The following is a 22,799-nucleotide window of genomic DNA, read 5'->3' on the forward strand; positions in this document are numbered from 1 at the left end:
TGACTAAAGTTTTAGTAGCAGATTCGTAAAAAACACCACAGTGCCTCTGTCATATGAAGGATCTCTGACTAAAGTTTTATAGCAGATTCTTAAAAACAGCAGAGTCCTGTCATTTAAAGGATCCTTGACTAAAGTTTTGTGTAAAATTCCTAAAAACTGCAGCGTCCTCCAGCCATAAAGGATCTTTGACTGAAGTTTTTGTAGCAGATTCCTATAAACAGCAGAGTCCTCCTGTCATATAAAGGATCTTTGACTAAAGTTTAGTAGCAGATTCCTAAAAACAGTAAATAACTCCTGTCATATAGAGGATCTTTGACTAAAGTTTTAGTAGCAGATTCCTAAAAACAGTAAATAACTCCTGTCATATAAAGGATCTTTGACTAAAGTTTTAGTAGCAGATTCATTAAAAAAAAAAAACACAGTGCCTCTGTCATATGAAGGATCTCTGACTAAAGTCTTTATAGCAGACTAATCAAACAGCAGAGGATCCTTTAGTAATATATTTGTAGAAGATTCCTAAAACAGCAGTGCACTCCTGTCATATAAATGATCTTTGACTAAAGTTTTGTGTAAGATTCCTAAAAACTGCAGCGTCCTCTTTCCATAAAGGATCTTTGACTGAAGTTTTTGTAGCAGATTCCTAAAAACAGTAAATAACTCCTGTCATTTAAAGGATCTTTGACTAAAGTTTTAGTAGCAGATTCCTAAAAACAGTAAATAACTCCTGTCATATAGAGGATCTTTGACTAAAGTTTTAGTAGCAGATTCCTAAAAACAGTAAATAACTCCTGTCATATAAAGGATCTTTGACTAAAGTTTTAGTAGCAGATTCATTAAAAAAAAACCCACAGTGCCTCTGTCATATGAAGGATCTCTGACTAAAGTCTTTATAGCAGATTAATAAAAACTGCAGAATCCAGAGGATCCTTTAGTAATATATTTGTAGAAGATTCCTAAAACAGCAGTGCACTCCTGTCATATAAATGATCTTTGACTAAAGTTTTGTGTAAGATTCCTAAAAACTGCAGCGTCCTCCAGCCATAAAGGATCTTTGACTGAAGTTTTTGTAGCAGATTCCTAAAAACCGCAGAGTCCTCCTGTCATATAAAGGATCTTTGACTAAAGTTTTAGTAGCAGATTCGTAAAAAACACCACAGTGCCTCTGTCATATGAAGGATCTCTGACTAAAGTTTTATAGCAGATTCTTAAAAACAGCAGAGTCCTGTCATTTAAAGGATCCTTGACTAAAGTTTTGTGTAAAATTCCGAAAAACTGCAGCGTCCTCCAGCCATAAAGGATCTTTGACTGAAGTTTTTGTAGCAGATTCCTAAAAAACACCACAGTGCCTCTGTCATATAAAGGATCTTTGACCAACCAATCCCTAAAAAGAGCAGAGCTCTCCATTTCCTTAAACAATCGTTGACTCGCGTTTCTGCAGCACTTAAAAACAGTCATATAGAGGATCTTTGACTTGTGTTTTTGTAGTAAATTCCAAAAACCGCAGTGCACTCCTGTCATTTAAAGGATCTTTGACTAAAGTTTTATAGCAGATTCTCAAAAACAGCAGAGTCCTCCTGTCATATAAAGGATCTTTGACTAAAGTTTTAGTAGCAGATTCATAAAACAGCAAAATCCAGAGGATCCTTTAGTAATATATTTGTAGAAGATTCCTAAAACAGCAGTGCACTCCTGTCATATAAATGATCTTTGACTAACGTTTTGTATAAGATTCCTAAAAACGGCAACGTCCTCTTTCCATAAAGGATCTTTGACTGAAGTTTTTGTAGCAGATTCCTAAAAACAGCAGAGTCCTCCTGTCATATAAAGGATCTTTGACTAAAGTTTTAGTAGCAGATTCCTAAAAAACACCACAGTGCCTCTGTCATATGAAGGATCTCTGACTAAAGTTTTATAGCAGATTCTTAAAAACAGCAGAGTCCTGTCATTTAAAGGATCCTTGACTAAAGTTTTGTGTAAAATTCCGAAAAACTGCAGCGTCCTCCAGCCATAAAGGATCTTTGACTGAAGTTTTTGTAGCAGATTCCTAAAAAACACCACAGTGCCTCTGTCATATAAAGGATCTTTGACCAACCAATCCCTAAAAAGAGCAGAGCTCTCCATTTCCTTAAACAATCGTTGACTCGCGTTTCTGCAGCACTTAAAAACAGTCATATAGAGGATCTTTGACTTGTGTTTTTGTAGTAAATTCCAAAAACCGCAGTGCACTCCTGTCATTTAAAGGATCTTTGACTAAAGTTTTATAGCAGATTCTCAAAAACAGCAGAGTCCTCCTGTCATATAAAGGATCTTTGACTAAAGTTTTGTGTAAGATTCCTAAAAACTGCAGCGTCCTCTTTCCATAAAGGATCTTTGACTGAAGATTTTGTAGCAGATTCCTAAAAACAGCAGAGTCCTCCTGTCATATAAAGGATCTTTGACTAAAGTTTTAGGAGCAGATTCGTAAAAAACACCACAGTGCCTCTGTCATATGAAGGATCTCTGACTAAGGTTTTATAGCAGATTCTTAAAAACAGCAGAGTCCTGTCATTTAAAGGATCCTTGACTAAAGTTTTGTGTAAAATTCCTAAAAACTGCAGCGTCCTCCGGCCATAAAGGATCTTTGACTGAAGTTTTTGTAGCAGATTCCTATAAACAGCAGAGTCCTCCTGTCATATAAAGGATATTTGACCAACGTAAATCCCTAAAAAGAGCAGAGCTCTCCATTTCCTTAAACAATCGTTGACTCGCGTTTCTGCAGCACTTAAAAACAGTCATATAGAGGATCTTTGACTCGTGTTTTTGTAGTAAATTCCAAAAACAGCAGTGCACTCCTGTCATTTAAAGGATCTTTGACTAAAGTTTTGTATAAGATTCCTAAAAACTGCAGCGTCGTCTTTCCATAAAGGATTTTTGACTGAAGTTTTAGTAGCTGATTCATAAAAAAACACCACAGTGCCTCTGTCATATGAAGGATCTCTGACTAAAGTTTTATAGCAGATTCTTAAAAACAGCAGAGTCCTGTCATTTAAAGGATCCTTGACTAAAGTTTTGTGTAAAATTCCTAAAAACTGCAGCGTCCTCCAGCCATAAAGGATCTTTGACTGAAGTTTTTGTAGCAGATTCCTATAAACAGCAGAGTCCTCCTGTCATATAAAGGATCTTTGACCAACGTAAATCCCTAAAAAGAGCAGAGCTCTCCATTTCCTTAAACAATCGTTGACTCGCGTTTCTGCAGCACTTAAAAACAGTCATATAGAGGATCTTTGACTCGTGTTTTTGTAGTAAATTCCAAAAACAGCAGTGCACTCCTGTCATTTAAAGGATCTTTGACTAAAGTTTTATAGCAGATTCTTAAAAACAGCAGAGTCCTCCTGTCATTTAAAGGATCTTTGACTAAAGTTTTGTGTAAAATTCCTAAAAACTGCAGCGTCCTCCTGCCATAAAGGATCTTTGACTGAAGTTTTTGTAGCAGATTCCTAAAAACAGCAGAGTCCTCCTGTCATATAAGGGATCTTTGACTGAAGTTTTTGTAGTAGATTCCTAAAAACAGCAGTGCACTCCTGTCATATAAATGATCTTTGACTAAAGTTTTGTATAAGATTCCTAAAAACTGCAGCATCCTCTTTCCATAAAGAATCTCTGACTGAAGTTTTTGTAGCAGATTCCTCCTGTCATATAACGGATCTTTGACTAAAGTTTTAGTAGCAGATTCGTAAAAAACACCACAGTGCCTCTGTCATATGAAGGATCTCTGACTAAAGTTTTATAGTAGATTCTTAAAAACAGCAGAGTCCTGTCATTTAAAGGATCCTTGACTAAAGTTTTGTGTAAAATTCCTAAAAACTGCAGCGTCCTCCAGCCATAAAGGATCTTTGACTGAAGTTTTTGTAGCAGATTCCTAAAAACAGCACAGTCCTCCTGTCATATAAAGGATCTTTGACCAACGTAAATCCCTAAAAAGAGCAGAGCTCTCCATTTCCTTAAACAATCGTTGACTCGCGTTTCTGCAGCGCTTAAAAACAGTCATATAGAGGATCTTTGACTCATGCTTTCGTAGTAAATTCCAAAAACAGCAATGCATTCCTGTCATTAAAAGGATCTTTGACTAAAGTTTTAGTAGCAGATTCCTAAAAACAGTATATAACTCCTGTCATTTAAAGGATCTTTGACTAAAGTTTTAGTAGCAGATTCGTAAAAAACACCACAGTGCCTCTGTCATATGAAGGATCTCTGACTAAAGTTTTATAGCAGATTCTTAAAAACAGCAGAGTCATGTCATTTAAAGGATCTTTGACTAAAGTTTTGTGTAACATTCCTAAAAACTGCGGCGTCCTCCTGCCATAAAGGATCTTTGACTGAAGTTTTTGTAGCAGATTCCTAAAAACAGCAGAGTCCTCCTGTCATATAAAGGATCTTTGACCAACGTAAATCCCTAAAAAGAGCAGAGCTCTCCATTTCCTTAAACAATCGTTGACTCGCGTTTCTGCAGCACTTAAAAACAGTCATATAGAGGATCTTTGACTCATGCTTTTGTAGTAAATTCCAAAAACAGCAATGCACTCCTGTCATTTAAAGGATCTTTGACTAAAGTTTTATAGCAGATTCTTAAAAACAGCAGAGTCCTGTCATTTAAAGGATCTTTGACTAAATTTTGTGTAAAATTCCTAAAAACTGCAGCGTCCTCCAGCCATAAAGGATCTTTGACTGAAGTTTTTGTAGCAGATTCCTAAAAACAGCAGAGTCCTCCTGTCATATAAAGGATCTTTGACTAAAGTTTTAGTAGCAGATTCGTAAAAAACACCACAGTGCCTCTGTCATATGAAGGATCTCTGACTAAAGTTGTATAGCAGATTCTTAAAAACAGCAGAGTCCTGTCATTTAAAGGATCCTTGACTAAAGTTTTGTGTAAAATTCCTAAAAACTGCAGCGTCCTCCAGCCATAAAGGATCTTTGACTGAAGTTTTTGTAGCAGATTCCTAAAAACAGCAGAGTCCTCCTGTCATATAAAGGATCTTTGACTAAAGTTTTAGTAGCAGATTCGTAAAAAACACCACAGTGCCTCTGTCATATGAAGGATCTCTGACTAAAGTTGTATAGCAGATTCTTAAAAACAGCAGAGTCCTGTCATTTAAAGGATCCTTGACTAAAGTTTTGTGTAAAATTCCTAAAAACTGCAGCGTCCTCCAGCCATAAAGGATCTTTGACTGAAGTTTTTGTAGCAGATTCCTAAAAACAGCACAGTCCTCCTGTCATATAAAGGATCTTTGACCAACATAAATCCCTAAAAAGAGCAGAGCTCTCCATGTCCTTAAACAATCTTTGACTCGCGTTTCTGCAGCACTTAAAAACAGTTATATAGAGGATCTTTGACTCATGCTTTTGTAGTAAATTCCAAAAACAGCAATGCACTCCTGTCATTAAAAGGATCTTTGACTAAAGTTTTATAGCAGATTCTTAAAAACAGCAGAGTCCTCTCATTTAAAGGATCTTTGACTAAAGTTTTGTGTAAAATTCCTAAAAACTGCAGCGTACTCCTGCCATAAAGGATCTTTGACTGAAGTTTTTGTAGCAGATTCCTAAAAACAGCAGAGTCCTCCTGTCATATAAAGAATATTTGACTAAAGTTTTAGTAGCAGATTCATAAAACAGCAAAATCCAGAGGATCCTTTAGTAATATATTTGTAGAAGATTCCTAAAACAGCAGTGCACTCCTGTCATATAAATGATCTTTTTAACCTCCTCCAACCTCCGAGGACAAAGCTACGAACAATGGGTGACCGGGCTTTCTGCAGTCTGTGGAACGCTCTCCCTGACCACCTGAGGGCACCACAGACTGTGGATGCTTTTAAAACCCTTCTTTAAAATAAAAAAAAAAGCCTTTTTTTTTTTTTTTTAGATATATGCATGCTAGTTTTAGCTATTTTGCTGTTCTAGTTTTAATTTTTATTTATTTTTTATTTTATTTTTTTAATACACTGTAGCACTTTGAGGTTGTTTACTCAATGTAAAGTGCTTTTTACAAATAAAATGTATTATTATTATTATTTAACTAAAGTTTTTGTAGCAGATTCCTTTCTAATCAGTAGAACACTCCTGTTGTATAAAAGATCTTTGCATAATGTTTTTGCAGCGTGGACTAAACTTTTTTTTTTAACAAATTCCCCCCCAAAAAAGGCACAGCACTCCTGTCTTATAGACAATCTTGGAATGGTGTTTCTTAGTAGATACTTCAAAACTGCAAAGTCCTTTGAGTAACGCTTTTTTTTTTCCAGTATCGTGACTTAAATTTTGTATCCGATTCCTAAAAACAGTAAATAACTCCTGTCATATAGAGGATCTTTGACTAAAGTTTTAGTAGCAGATTCCTAAAAACAGTAAATAACTCCTGTCATATAGAGGATCTTTGACTAAAGTTTTAGTAGCAGATTCCTAAAAAACAGTAAATAACTCCTGTCATATAGAGGATCTTTGACTAAAGTTTTAGTAGCAGATTCCTAAAAACAGTAAATAACTCCTGTCATATAAAGGATCTTTGACTAAAGTTTTAGTAGCAGATTCCTAAAAACAGTAAATAACTCCTGTCATATAGAGGATCTTTGACTAAAGTTTTAGTAGCAGATTCCTAAAAACAGTAAATAACTCCTGTCATATAGAGAGAGGATCTTTGACTAAAGTTTTAGTAGCAGATTCCTAAAAACAGTAAATAACTCCTGTCATATAAAGGATCTTTGACTAAAGTTTTAGTAGCAGATTCCTAAAAACAGTAAATAACTCCTGTCATATAGAGGATCTTTGACTAAAGTTTTAGTAGCAGATTCCTAAAAACAGTAAATAACTCCTGTCATATAGAGGATCTTTGACTAAAGTTTTAGTAGCAGATTCCTAAAAACAGTAAATAACTCCTGTCATATAAAGGATCTTTGACTAAAGTTTTAGTAGCAGATTCCTAAAAACAGTAAATAACTTCTGTCATATAAAGGATCTTTGACTAAAGTTTTAGTAGCAGATTCCTAAAAACAGTAAATAACTCCTGTCATATAAAGGATCTTTGACTAAAGGTTTAGTAGCAGATTCATAAAAAAAAAACCACAGTGCCTCTGTCATATGAAGGATCTCTGACTAAAGTCTTTATAGCAGACTGATAAAACTACAGGATCATTTAGTAATATATTTGTAGAAGATTCCTAAAACAGCAGTGCACTCCTGTCTTATAGACAATCTTGGAATGGTGTTTCTTAGTAGATACTTCAAAACGCTTTTTTTCCCCCAGTATGTACTTAAATCGTGACTTAAATTGTGTATCCGATTCCTAAAAACAGTAAATAACTCCTGTCATATAGAGGATCTTTGACTAAAGTTTTAGTAGCAGATTCCTAAAAAACAGTAAATAACTCCTGTCATATAGAGGATCTTTGACTAAAGTTTTAGTAGCAGATTCCTAAAAACAGTAAATAACTCCTGTCATATAAAGGATCTTTGACTAAAGTTTTAGTAGCAGATTCCTAAAAACAGTAAATAACTCCTGTCATATAAAGGATCTTTGACTAAAGTTTTAGTAGCAGATTCCTAAAAACAGTAAATAACTCCTGTCATATAGAGGATCTTTGACTAAAGTTTTAGTAGCAGATTCCTAAAAACCGTAAATAACTCCTGTCATATAGAGGATCTTTGACTAAAGTTTTAGTAGCAGATTCCTAAAAACAGTAAATAACTCCTGTCATATAAAGGATCTTTGACTAAAGTTTTAGTAGCAGATTCCTAAAAACAGTAAATAACTCCTGTCATATAGAGGATCTTTGACTAAAGTTTTAGTAGCAGATTCCTAAAAAACAGTAAATAACTCCTGTCATATAGAGGATCTTTGACTAAAGTTTTAGTATCCGATTCCTAAAAACAGTAAATAACTCCTGTCATATAGAGGATCTTTGACTAAAGTTTTAGTAGCAGATTCCTAAAAACAGTAAATAACTCCTGTCATATAAAGGATCTTTGACTAAAGTTTTAGTAGCAGATTCCTAAAAACAGTAAATAACTCCTGTCATATAAAGGATCTTTGACTAAAGTTTTAGTAGCAGATTCCTAAAAACAGTAAATAACTCCTGTCATATAAAGGATCTTTGACTAAAGTTTTAGTAGCAGATTCCTAAAAACAGTAAATAACTCCTGTCATATAGAGGATCTTTGACTAAAGTTTTAGTAGCAGATTCCTAAAAACAGTAAATAACTCCTGTCATATAGAGGATCTTTGACTAAAGTTTTAGTATCCGATTCCTAAAAACAGTAAATAACTCCTGTCATATAGAGGATCTTTGACTAAAGTTTTAGTAGCAGATTCCTAAAAACAGTAAATAACTCCTGTCATATAAAGGATCTTTGACTAAAGTTTTAGTAGCAGATTCCTAAAAACAGTAAATAACTCCTGTCATATAGAGGATCTTTGACTAAAGTTTTAGTAGCAGATTCCTAAAAACAGTAAATAACTCCTGTCATATAGAGGATCTTTGACTAAAGTTTTAGTAGCAGATTCCTAAAAAACAGTAAATAACTCCTGTCATATAGAGGATCTTTGACTAAAGTTTTAGTAGCAGATTCCTAAAAACAGTAAATAACTCCTGTCATATAAAGGATCTTTGACTAAAGTTTTAGTAGCAGATTCCTAAAAACAGTAAATAACTCCTGTCATATAGAGGATCTTTGACTAAAGTTTTAGTAGCAGATTCCTAAAAACAGTAAATAACTCCTGTCATATAAAGGATCTTTGACTAAAGTTTTAGTAGCAGATTCCTAAAAACAGTAAATAACTCCTGTCATATAGAGGATCTTTGACCAAAGTTTTAGTAGCAGATTCCTAAAAACAGTAAATAACTCCTGTCATATAAAGGATCTTTGACTAAAGTTTTAGTAGCAGATTCCTAAAAACAGTAAATAACTCCTGTCATATAGAGGATCTTTGACTAAAGTTTTAGTAGCAGATTCCTAAAAAACAGTAAATAACTCCTGTCATATAGAGGATCTTTGACTAAAGTTTTAGTAGCAGATTCCTAAAAACAGTAAATAACTCCTGTCATATAAAGGATCTTTGACTAAAGTTTTAGTAGCAGATTCCTAAAAACAGTAAATAACTCCTGTCATATAGAGGATCTTTGACTAAAGTTTTAGTAGCAGATTCCTAAAAACAGTAAATAACTCCTGTCATATAGAGGATCTTTGACTAAAGTTTTAGTAGCAGATTCCTAAAAAACAGTAAATAACTCCTGTCATATAGAGGATCTTTGACTAAAGTTTTAGTAGCAGATTCCTAAAAACAGTAAATAACTCCTGTCATATAAAGGATCTTTGACTAAAGTTTTAGTAGCAGATTCCTAAAAACAGTAAATAACTCCTGTCATATAAAGGATCTTTGACTAAAGTTTTAGTAGCAGATTCCTAAAAACAGTAAATAACTCCTGTCATATAAAGGATCTTTGACTAAAGTTTTAGTAGCAGATTCCTAAAAACAGTAAATAACTCCTGTCATATAAAGGATCTTTGACTAAAGGTTTAGTAGCAGATTCATAAAAAAAACCCCACAGTGCCTCTGTCATATGAAGGATCTCTGACTAAAGTCTTTATAGCAGACTGATAAAACTACAGGATCATTTAGTAATATATTTGTAGAAGATTCCTAAAACAGCAGTGCACTCCTGTCTTATAGACAATCTTGGAATGGTGTTTCTTAGTAGATACTTCAAAACGCTTTTTTTCCCCCAGTATGTACTTAAATCGTGACTTAAATTTTGTATCCGATTCCTAAAAACAGTAAATAACTCCTGTCATATAGAGGATCTTTGACTAAAGTTTTAGTAGCAGATTCCTAAAAAACAGTAAATAACTCCTGTCATATAGAGGATCTTTGACTAAAGTTTTAGTAGCAGATTCCTAAAAACAGTAAATAACTCCTGTCATATAAAGGATCTTTGACTAAAGTTTTAGTAGCAGATTCCTAAAAACAGTAAATAACTCCTGTCATATAAAGGATCTTTGACTAAAGGTTTAGTAGCAGATTCATAAAAAAAAACCCACAGTGCCTCTGTCATATGAAGGATCTCTGACTAAAGTTTTATAGTAGATTCTTAAAAACAGCAGAGTCCTGTCATTTAAAGGATCCTTGACTAAAGTTTTGTGTAAGATTCCTAAAAACTGCAGCGTCCTCCTGCCATAAAGGATCTTTGACTGAAGTTGTTGTAGCAGATTCCTAAAAACAGCACAGTCCTCCTGTCATTTAAAGGATCTTTGACCAACGTAAATCCCTAAAAAGAGCAGAGCTCTCCATTTCCTTAAACAATCATTGACTCGCGTTTCTGCAGCACTTAAAAACAGTCATATAGAGGATCTTTGACTCGTGTTTTTGTAGTAAATTCCAAAAACAGCAGTGCACTCCTGTCATTTAAAGGATCTTGGACTAAAGTTTTATAGCAGATTCTTAAAAACAACAGAGTCCTGTCATTTAAAGGATCTTTGACTAAAGTTTTGTGTAAAATTCCTAAAAACTGCAGCGTCCTCCTGCCATAAAGGATCTTTGACTGAAGTTTTTGTAGCAGATTCCTAAAAACAGCAGAGTCCTCCTGTCATATAAAGGATCTTTGACTAAAGTTTTAGTAGCAGATTCATAAAACAGCAAAATCCAGAGGATCCTTTAGTAATATATTTGTAGAAGATTCCTAAAAACAGCAGAGTCCTCCTGTCATATAAAGGATCTTTGACTAAAGTTTTAGTTGCAGATTCGTAAAAAAACACCACAGTGCCTCTGTCATATGAAGGATCTCTGACTAAAGTTTTATAGCAGATTCCCAAAAACAGCTGAGTCCTCCTGTCATTTAAAGGATCTTTGACTAAAGTTTTAGTAGCAGATTCCTAAAAACAGTAAATAACTCCTGTCATATAAAGGATCTTTGACTAAAGGTTTAGTAGCAGATTCATAAAAAAAAACCCACAGTGCCTCTGTCATATGAAGGATCTCTGACTAAAGTCTTTATAGCAGACTGATAAAACTACAGGATCATTTAGTAATATATTTGTAGAAGATTCCTAAAACAGCAGTGCACTCCTGTCTTATAGACAATCTTGGAATGGTGTTTCTTAGTAGATACTTCAAAACGCTTTTTTTCCCCCAGTATGTACTTAAATCGTGACTTAAATGTTGTATCCGATTCCTAAAAACAGTAAATAACTCCTGTCATATAGAGGATCTTTTGGAGCGACAACCTGTGACGCGTGTTCTTCCCGGCAGACGCCTGCGGTCTGTCGGACGTGAGCCACGTGGAGGGTCTGCAGGAGAAGTCCCAGTGCGCCCTGGAGGAGTACGTCAGGAGCCAGTACCCCAACCAGCCCACCCGCTTTGGCAAGCTGCTGCTTCGCCTACCGTCTCTGCGCTCCGTCTCGTCCTCCGTCATCGAGCAGCTCTTCTTCGTGCGCCTGGTGGGCAAGACCCCCATCGAGACCCTGATCCGGGACATGCTGCTGTCGGGGAGCAGCTTCAACTGGCCTTACATGCCCATGCAGTAGGGGGGTTTTCAACCTTTTTACTGGCAACCTTTGCTTTCTGCCAGACTATTGAGATTATTGTGGACATTTTTGCCGTGTGGAATAACAAAACAATATTTATTGTGTGAATATTTATCACGTTTACTACGTTTTTTTATCGACGGAAAAAAAGGCAGCAGGGCTTTTTTTCCCCTTTTTGTGTTTTGTTTTTGTGATGCTTTTATACTTGCACTTTTTTGGGGGATAAAAAAAGGAACATTTAACGCAAACGCCCAGGAAAAGCACACTAAAGCGTCAACAACAACAACAACAAGAAGAAGACACTGCATGAGTCATGGATGAACATATGCCACAGTAAAGTCATTACTTGATCATTTATTATATTTCCCTCCGCTCTTTCCAGGCCCGGCCCTAACCAATCTGGCGCCCTAGGCAAGATTTTAGGTGGCGCCCCCCCACATCGGCAGTGAAGTGTATATACTCACAAGAAACCGAATAGCTTTGTCTTTGATTTTTTTTTTTTTTTTACTTACAACTATACCTAATATATAAAGGGGTGGAAAAGTGACTATTACCTGCAGGGCAAACATTAGCTAACCAGAAGGCAATAACAATGTAAACAAAAAACAGCTGCTTAAAAGATCTAATACAAATGTCCCTGAGGAATGTAAGGTGGGAGTACTGTAATTACCTAACGTTACATTATTATTTTCCATAACAATTTAGCCCCCTCCACAATATTAACCCGACGTTAAAACAGAACTAGCTATTTATTGATTAGCAATTGCCGAATCATGTGACATTAGCTTAATGCTAAAAAGCCGGGTACTAATCACATTCTGTAACAGACAAATAATTTCATGTTCGGCTCACCTACCTGCTACCTCTGTCTTTTCTCGTTTCTCCTCCTCTTCTTTTCTCTTTTTTCTTCCCTGGGCACCTGACAGTTTTGGCCGTTTTGACATCTTGTGTTGATTTTTTGATGTGGTGACGTCCACAAAGAGTCATGATACGGGAAGGGAGGGGGCGCACCGTGCGGGGGGTAATGTTGTAACAAATAATATTTCTATTAAATAGGCTTTACTTTGCATTTTAATTAACGTGGGATTATTTTTTGTATTTAGAAATAATAGTACCAACTTTTTCTTTTTTTTTCTCCAACATTTGTGGCACTGGCGTGGCGCCCCCTGATGGACGGCGCCCTTAGAATTTGCCTATACGGCCTATGCCACGGGCCGGCCCTGGCTCTTTCCGTGACCTGTAAAGAACATTTTAATACAAAAAAAAAATGTTCTTTATGCGTTTAAATTTGTAGGGGGGAAAAAAAAAATGCAAATTGTATTATTTTTTTATTACTAAAATGTATTTCTTAGCCAATTCTAATTTAAATCAATATAATTATTGTAGGTTTAATTTTTTTTGTAGTAGTAAAATTACTACATGAAAATTGACCAATCATTACTATTAAATTTTCCAGAAATGAGTAAGATACAGTTTTATTTGGTATTATGAAAAAAAAGAACCTATCATAATTATTATTGACGTACATTTAAAAATATCAACGCATCAAAGACTTCAGCAATAAATACAAGTATTGACATTACTGCTCGTGCATTACCCAGGTGTGTGTGTGTGTGTGTGTGTGTGTGTGTGTGTGTGTGTCCTAACAATATTGGCACTGTGTTAAATTATAACTCCAGATTTATACAAAACAATAATAAATGTATTTGATTGTTTTTGACATGTGTCAGCACTGATGTTTACGTGTGTGTGTCGTCTTTAATTAAGAGTGCTTTTTAAAAAAAAAAACGTCATAATGTGTGTATAGGGTTAAACAAGTACTTTTTAACTTCCCCTCTATTACTTCTACTCAAACTAATTGATGTGTTTTTATTTTATTTTATTTCGTTGTATCAGTGGTTAATACACACACATATATATATATATATATATATATATATATATATATATATATATATATATATATATATATATATATATATATATATATATATATATGTATGTGTGGGGAAAAAAATCACAAGACTATTTCATCTCTACAGGCCTGTTTCATGAGGGGGTTCCCTCAATCATCAGGAGATTTTAATGGGAGCATTCACATACCATGGTTTATATAGGGCACAGAGTGGGTGGGTACAGGCTGGCGTGGTGATTGGCTCATGTGTTACCTAGGAGGTGTTTCCGTCTGTGGCGGCATGTTGTTACAATTTCGCTGCGCTTGTTGAGGGATGACAGGTCTGGACGGTAAATAATAAACAGTTTCTCTTTCAAGCATAGGTTGCATCTTTTATTACCACTATTGTAAGGTGTGCTGGATGCAAGAATTTGCCATGTTATTGAATATTCAACATTATTGTCTTTGAGGTCCCAAATGTGTTTGCTGAGTTCTGTGGTATTTCGCAGGTTTTTGTTCCTGAAAGAAGCCTTGTGATTGTTCCATCTGGTTTTGAACTCTCCCTCGGTTAATCCTACATATGTGTCGGATGTGTTAATGTCCTTGCGTAATACCTTAGATTGGTAGACAACTGATGTTTGTAAGCACCCCCCGTTGAGAGGGCAATCAGGTTTCTTTCGACAGTTACAGCCTTTGTTGGTTTTGGAGTCGCTCTGTCCGGGGGCCGACGGCTCATTTGCAATTGTTTTGTTGTGGTTTGAGATGATTTGTCGTATATTGTTCATACAGCTGTAGCTCAATTTAATGTTGTTCTTGTTGAATACTTTTCTTAGGGTGTTGTCTTTGGGAAAGTGTTTGTCAATCAGATTGAGGAATTTGTGTCCAATGTTAGTTGAGACGTTTTTGCTGTATGGGGGGTTGTACCAGATGATGTCGTTTCGTTTTCTGTTCTTTTTTGGCTGGTTTCCTGGCGTGGGTTCATAGGTGAGGGTGAAATTGTATCCGCTTTCATCAAGGGCTTTTTGGTACGGGGGGGTTGCTTGGTCAAATTCAGCTTTGCTAGATGACAGCATCGATAGCCTTTTATTAATTCCGGTAGGTATTCTTTTCGTGGTGGTGGGTGGGTGGTTGCTGTCATGGTGCACGTATTGGAGTGTTGTGTTGGGTTTCGTGAATGGTTGGTAGCTGTTATTTCTCAGGTTGAAAGTGACGTCAAGGAAGTTGACGGTTTGCTTGTTGGCTTCAATCGTGATCCGTAGGCCGTTTTCTTTGAAAATTTGGCATATGCGCTTCTTGGTATTCTCGCTGCTCCTTGGCGAGGCGCGACACACTGCCAGTCCGTCATCACGGTAAATACCAAGGTTCAGGTTGAGGCTAGCGAGCTGGGAGAGGAGGAAACTCCCAACGAGTTCACACGTTTCTGCTCCGTCAAAACTTCCCATAGTGACGTCAAATGTTGCATTGTTCTTTTTTTGCCATGGTGTACTGTTGTGGATGAGAATGGAGTTTTTTGCGTGGATGATATATATATATATAATATTTATATATATATATATATATATATATATATATATATATATATATATATATATATATGTATATATATATATATATATATATATATATATATGTATATATATATATATATATATAAAATGTTTATTTGAAATAGGGACAGATACAGAAACAGTTATCCAATGTATGCATCATAGTGTTTGTAGCCAAAGCTAATTTACAACACTTGTCCCCAACAACAACAACAACACAGATCTAACATCATTAAAAATAGGAAAATAAAAAGAATAAGGCAAAGAGGAGTCGATAATAATGATAATAGTAATAATACAGACAAAGTGCAAACTAGATAAAAGCCAGCAATAATAATAATAATAACACAGAGAAAGTGCAAACTAGATAAAAGCCAATAATAATAATAATATAACACAAAGTGCAAACTAGATAAAAGCCAATAATAATAACACAGACAAAGTGCACACTAGATAAAAGCCAATAATAATAACACAAAGTGCAAACTAGACAAAAGCCAATAATAATAATAACAGACAAAGTGCAAACTAGATAAAAGCCAATAATAATAATAATAACACAGACAAAGTGCAAACTAGATAAAAGCCAGCAATAATAATAATATAACAAAGTGCAAACTAGATAAAAGCCAATAATAATAATAATAACACAAAGTGCAAACTAGATAAAAGCCAATAATAATAATAATATAACACAAAGTGCAAACTAGATAAAAGCCAATAATAATAACACAGACAAAGTGCAAACTAGATAAAAGCCAATAATAATAACACAGACAAAGTACACACTAGATAAAAGCCAATAATAATAACACAAAGTGCAAACTAGACAAAAGCCAATAATAATAATAATAACAGACAAAGTGCAAACTAGATAAAAGCCAATAATAATAATAATAACACAAAGTGCAAACTAGATAAAAGCCAATAATAATAACACAGACAACGTCCACACTAGATAAAAGCCAATAATAATAACACAAAGTGCAAACTAGACAAAAGCCAATAATAATAATAACAGACAAAGTGCAAACTAGATAAAAGCCAATAATAATAATAATAACACAGACAAAGTGCAAACTAGATACAAGCCAGCAATAATAATAATAATAATATTACACAGAGAAAGTGCAAACTAGATAAAAGCCAATAATAATAATAATAATATAACACAAAGTGCAAACTAAATAAAAGCCAATAATAATAACACAAAGTGCACACTAGATAAAAGCCAATAATAATAATAACACAAAGTGCAAACTAGACAAAAGCCAATAATAATAATAACAGACAAAGTGCAAACTAGATAAAAGCCAATAATAATAATAATAATAACACAGACAAAGTGCAAACTAGATAAAAGCCAGCAATAATAATAATATAACACAAAGTGCAAACTAGACAAAAGCCAATAATAATAATAACACAGACAAAGTGCAAACTAGATAAAAGCCAATAATAATAATAATAACACAGACAAAGTGCAAACTAGATAAAAGCCAGCAATAATAATAATAATAACACAGAGAAAGTGCAAACTAGATAAAAGCCAATAATAATAATAATATAACACAAAGTGCAAACTAGATAAAAGCCAATAATAATAACACAGACAAAGTGCACACTAGATAAAAGCCAATAATAATAATAACACAAAGTGCAAACTAGACAAAAGCCAATAATAATAACAGACAAAGTGCAAACTAGATAAAAGCCAATAATAATAATAATAACACAGACAAAGTGCAAACTAGATAAAAGCCAGCAATAATAACAATAATAACACAGAGAAAGTCCAAACTAGATAAAAGCCAATAATAATAATAATATAACACAAAGTGCAAACTAGATAAAAGCCAATAATAATAACACAGACAAAGTGCACACTAGATAAAAGCCAATAATAATAATAACACAAAGTGCAAACTAGACAAAAGCCAATAATAATAATAATAACAGACAAAGTGCAAACTAGATAAGAGCCAATAATAATAATAATAACACAGACAAAGTGCAAACTAGATAAAAGCCAGCAATAATAATAATAATAACACAGACAAAGTGCAAACTAGATAAAAGCCAGCAATAATAATAATAATAACACAGAGAAAGTGCAAACTATAAAAGCCAATAATAATAATAATATAACACAAAGTGCAAACTAGATAAAAGCCAATAATAATAACACAGACAAAGTGCACACTAGATAAAAGCCAATAATAATAACACAAAGTGCAAACTAGACAAAAGCCAATAATAATAATAACACAGACGAAGTGCAAACTAGATAAAAACCAATAATAATAATAATAACACAGACAAAGTGCAAACTAGATAAAAGCCAGCAATAATAATAACACAGAGAAAGTGCAAACTAGATAAAAGCCAATAATAATAATATAACACAAAGTGCAAACGAGATAAAAGCCAATAATAATAACACAGACAAAGTGCACACTAGATAAAAGCCAATAATAATAATAACACAAAGTGCAAACTAGACAAAAGCCAATAATAATAATAACAGACAAAGTGCAAACTAGATAAAAGCCAATAATAATAATAACACAGACAAAGTGCAAACTAGATAAAAGCCAGCAATAATAATAATAATAACACAGAGAAAGTGCAAACTAGATAAAAGCCAATAATAATAATAATATAACACAAAGTGCAAACTAGATAAAAGCCAATAATAATAACACAGACAAAGTGCACACTAGATAAAAGCCAGCAATAATAATAATAATAACACAGAGAAAGTGCAAACTAGATAAAAGCCAATAATAATAATAACACAAAGTGCAAACTAGATAAAAACCAATAATAATAACACAGACAAAGTGCACACTAGATAAAAGCCAATAATAATAATAACACAAAGTGCAAACTAGACAAAAGCCAATAATAATAATAATAACAGACAAAGTGCAAACTAGATAAGAGCCAATAATAATAATAATAACACAGACAAAGTGCAAACTAGATAAAAGCCAGCAATAATAATAATAATAACACAGAAAGTGCAAACTAGATAAAAGCCAATAATAATAATAATATAACACAAAGTGCAAACTAGATAAAAGCCAATAATAATAACACAGACAAAGTGCACACTAGATAAAAGCCAATAATAATAACACAAAGTGCAAACTAGACAAAAGCCAATAATAATAATAACACAGACAAAGTGCAAACTAGATAAAAGCCAGCAATAATAATAACACAGAGAAAGTGCAAACTAGATAAAAGCCAATAATAATAATAATATAACACAAAGTGCAAACTAGATAAAAGCCAATAATAATAACACAAAGTGCACACTAGATAAAAGCCAATAATAATAATAACATAATAACACAAAGTGCAAACTAGATAAAAGCTAATAATAATAATAACAATAATAATAATAATAACACAGACAAAGTGCAAAGTAGATAAAAGCCAATGATAATAATAATAATAACACAGACAAAGTGCACACTAGATAAAAGCCAATAATAATAATAACACAAAGTGCAAACTAGACAAAAGCCAATAATAATAATAATAACAGACAAAGTGCAAACTAGATAAGAGCCAATAATAATAATAATAACACAGACAAAGTGCAAACTAGATAAAAGCCAGCAATAATAATAATAATAACACAGACAAAGTGCAAACTAGATAAAAGCCAGCAATAATAATAATAATAACACAGAGAAAGTGCAAACTATAAAAGCCAATAATAATAATAATATAACACAAAGTGCAAACTAGATAAAAGCCAATAATAATAACACAGACAAAGTGCACACTAGATAAAAGCCAATAATAATAACACAAAGTGCAAACTAGACAAAAGCCAATAATAATAATAACACAGACGAAGTGCAAACTAGATAAAAACCAATAATAATAATAATAACACAGACAAAGTGCAAACTAGATAAAAGCCAGCAATAATAATAACACAGAGAAAGTGCAAACTAGATAAAAGCCAATAATAATAATATAACACAAAGTGCAAACGAGATAAAAGCCAATAATAATAACACAGACAAAGTGCACACTAGATAAAAGCCAATAATAATAATAACACAAAGTGCAAACTAGACAAAAGCCAATAATAATAATAACAGACAAAGTGCAAACTAGATAAAAGCCAATAATAATAATAACACAGACAAAGTGCAAACTAGATAAAAGCCAGCAATAATAATAATAATAACACAGAGAAAGTGCAAACTAGATAAAAGCCAATAATAATAATAATATAACACAAAGTGCAAACTAGATAAAAGCCAATAATAATAACACAGACAAAGTGCACACTAGATAAAAGCCAGCAATAATAATAATAATAACACAGAGAAAGTGCAAACTAGATAAAAGCCAATAATAATAATAACACAAAGTGCAAACTAGATAAAAACCAATAATAATAACACAGACAAAGTGCACACTAGATAAAAGCCAATAATAATAATAACACAAAGTGCAAACTAGACAAAAGCCAATAATAATAATAATAACAGACAAAGTGCAAACTAGATAAGAGCCAATAATAATAATAATAACACAGACAAAGTGCAAACTAGATAAAAGCCAGCAATAATAATAATAATAACACAGAAAGTGCAAACTAGATAAAAGCCAATAATAATAATAATATAACACAAAGTGCAAACTAGATAAAAGCCAATAATAATAACACAGACAAAGTGCACACTAGATAAAAGCCAATAATAATAACACAAAGTGCAAACTAGACAAAAGCCAATAATAATAATAACACAGACAAAGTGCAAACTAGATAAAAGCCAGCAATAATAATAACACAGAGAAAGTGCAAACTAGATAAAAGCCAATAATAATAATAATATAACACAAAGTGCAAACTAGATAAAAGCCAATAATAATAACACAAAGTGCACACTAGATAAAAGCCAATAATAATAATAACATAATAACACAAAGTGCAAACTAGATAAAAGCTAATAATAATAATAACAATAATAATAATAATAACACAGACAAAGTGCAAAGTAGATAAAAGCCAATGATAATAATAATAATAACACAGACAAAGTGCAAACTAGATAAAAGCCAATAATAATAATAATAATAACACAGACAAAGTGCAAACTAGATAAAAGCCAATAATAATAATAATAATAATAATAATAATAACACAAAGTGCAAACTAGATAAAAGCCAATAATAATAATAACACAAAGTGCACACTAGATAAAAGCCAATAATAATAACATAAAGTGCAAACTAGACAAAAGCCAATAATAATAATAATAACACAGACAAAGTGCAAACTAGATAAAAGCTAATAATAATAATAATAATAATAACACAGACAAAGTGCAAAGTAGATAAAAGCCAATGATAATAATAATAATAACACAGACAAAGTGCAAACTAGATAAAAGCCAATAATAATAATAATAATAATAATAACACAGACAAAGTGCAAACTAGATAAAAGCCAATAATGATAATAATAATAATAATAACACAAAGTGCAAACTAGATAAAAGCCAATAATAATAATAATAATAATAATAACACAGACAAAGTGCAAACTAGATAAAAGCCAATAATAATAATAATAATAATAATAATAACACAGACAAAGTGCAAACTAGATAAAAGCCAATAATAATAATAATAATAACACAAAGTGCAAACTAGATAAAAGCCAATAATAATAATAACACAAAGTGCAAACTAGATAAAAGCCAATAATAATAATAATAATACAATGTGCAAACTAGATCAAAGCCTATAATAATAATAATAATAATAATAACACAGACAAAGTGCAGACTAGATAAAAAAAAAAACAATTAGTAAAAATTGTAAAAACTAAACATGGGAACTCGATTGTTGCTCAACTAGCCACAATTGTGTTAGTTTTTTGAAAGTGACAAGTGCAGGTATACTTTTCAAAGTGTCAGGTAGAGAGTTTCATAGTTGTGCTCCTTTTATTGAAAAGGCAGTCTGATGACGTCTAGCTATTTATTATTAAAGTGTACGTTTCACGTAGTATGAATTTGATATTACAGGGGCTGTCAAAATATTATTTTATTATATATTTGCATATATTTAAATTCTTGACTTCAGGATTTTCAGTTTGTAATGTTTTATAAATAATTATAGTTCCAAGATAAGATGACTTATATATGAAAACCTGGTTAAAGACGAAACAGTAGTTCTAAAATGTACTTTATGGATTTTGTTTTTATGTCTTACAATAGAATGTTGTGAAGATGGCGGACAGGAAGTGGAGTTGTAATCACGTGATTAAGAGGGTATTGTCACGCCCCTTTTAGCCTCAGGCCCACGTGACGTGCAGTCGAGACAAGAATGACAATTCTTCGGCTGTCGGGCCAATCAGCTGCCAGAACACGAGGTGATTAGCCAATCAGATCACTTTATCGTGTTGCCTCTTTAAACGTCAAAAATAAAACGGTGTGTTTTTGTAAAAGCATTTGATGTATTTATAACATAAGTTTTTAAATCAACAACATTTTGAAACCTTTGTGATTGTTTTTTTTTTTTAAAGGGAATCATTATTATTCAATTATTTTCGACTTAATAATTTTTCCCGGCAAACAAATACATTGACACTTGCTTGTGAGATATATTTTTCGTCTAGAAGTTTCTCAGAAAGCACTAACACTTCTTTTCCGTTTTTTTTAGAAGTGAGTAAAACTGTTCAAATTGACAATAATTGTATTACTTTGTAAATATTTCATCTTGTTTGTTATGTAATAAGCCTTGTCCTCATATTTATTTTGATTAGTTAGCATGATTTAAATATGCTTAAAAATATTATTGCATTTTTTTTGTTGTTGTACCAAATTGAAGTCATTGTAATTTATCGTTATTTTTACAATTATTGACATTTGTTTGTCCTGTATATTTCATCTTCTAATTTGAAGTGACAAACTTTGTATTTTATTCATAATAGTCACGTTTTTCTGTGAAAAATGCTTATTAAATAAATATCAGACATTCAAATGTCCCATTAAAAGCCAAATGAAAAATCGCATAAATGTTACATCATAGAAAAAAAATATCTTACATTTTTTTATGTTTTAATAATATTATAAAAAAAATAAAAATAAAAATAAAAATAAAAAAAGTAAAAACAATAATATATATATATATATAAATAAAAAAAATAAAAAAGTAAAAACAATAATATATATATATATATATATATATATATATATATGTATGTGTGGGGAAAAAATCACAAGACTACTTCATCTCTACAGGCCTGTTTCATGAGGGGTTCCCTCAATCATCAGGAGATTTTTTCAATCTCCTGATGATTGAGGGAACCCCTCATGAAACAGGCCTGTAGAGATGAAGTAGTCTTGTGATTTTTTTCCCCACACATACATATATTGCGCTCTACTACGGTATCGAGCACTATTTTTTGGATAACCTTATTAAGACATATATATATATATATATATATATATATATATATATATATATATATATATATATGTCTTAATAAGGTTATATTGCGCTCTACTACGGTATCGAGCACTATTTTTTGGATAACCTTATTAAGACATATATATATATATATATATATATATATATACATATACATATATATATACATATATTGCGCTCTACTACGGTATCGAGCACTATTTTTTGGATAACCTTATTAAGACATATATATATATATATATATATATATATATATATATATATATATATATATATATATATATATTATTGTTTTTACTTTTTTATTTTTTTTTAATTTTTTTATAATATTATTAAAACATAAA

General features: G+C 32.4%; 1 protein-coding gene across 1 annotated transcript in view; it reads left to right on the forward strand.

Annotated features, from left to right (window-relative positions):
• Positions 1-13,179, forward strand: part of LOC133608400 (COUP transcription factor 2-like) — a 35,849-nt gene extending 22,670 nt beyond the window's left edge. The window contains exon 3 of the mRNA XM_061963608.2: positions 11,270-13,179. Coding sequence (XP_061819592.1) covers positions 11,270-11,544 — 275 coding nt within the window. The 3' untranslated portion in view covers positions 11,545-13,179. The remainder of the gene's footprint in view (positions 1-11,269) is intronic.
• Positions 13,180-22,799: the final 9,620 nt, after the last annotated feature.

Source organism: Nerophis lumbriciformis, linkage group LG06 (genome assembly GCF_033978685.3).
Source record: "Nerophis lumbriciformis linkage group LG06, RoL_Nlum_v2.1, whole genome shotgun sequence".
Classification (NCBI taxonomy): Eukaryota; Metazoa; Chordata; class Actinopteri; order Syngnathiformes; family Syngnathidae; genus Nerophis; species Nerophis lumbriciformis.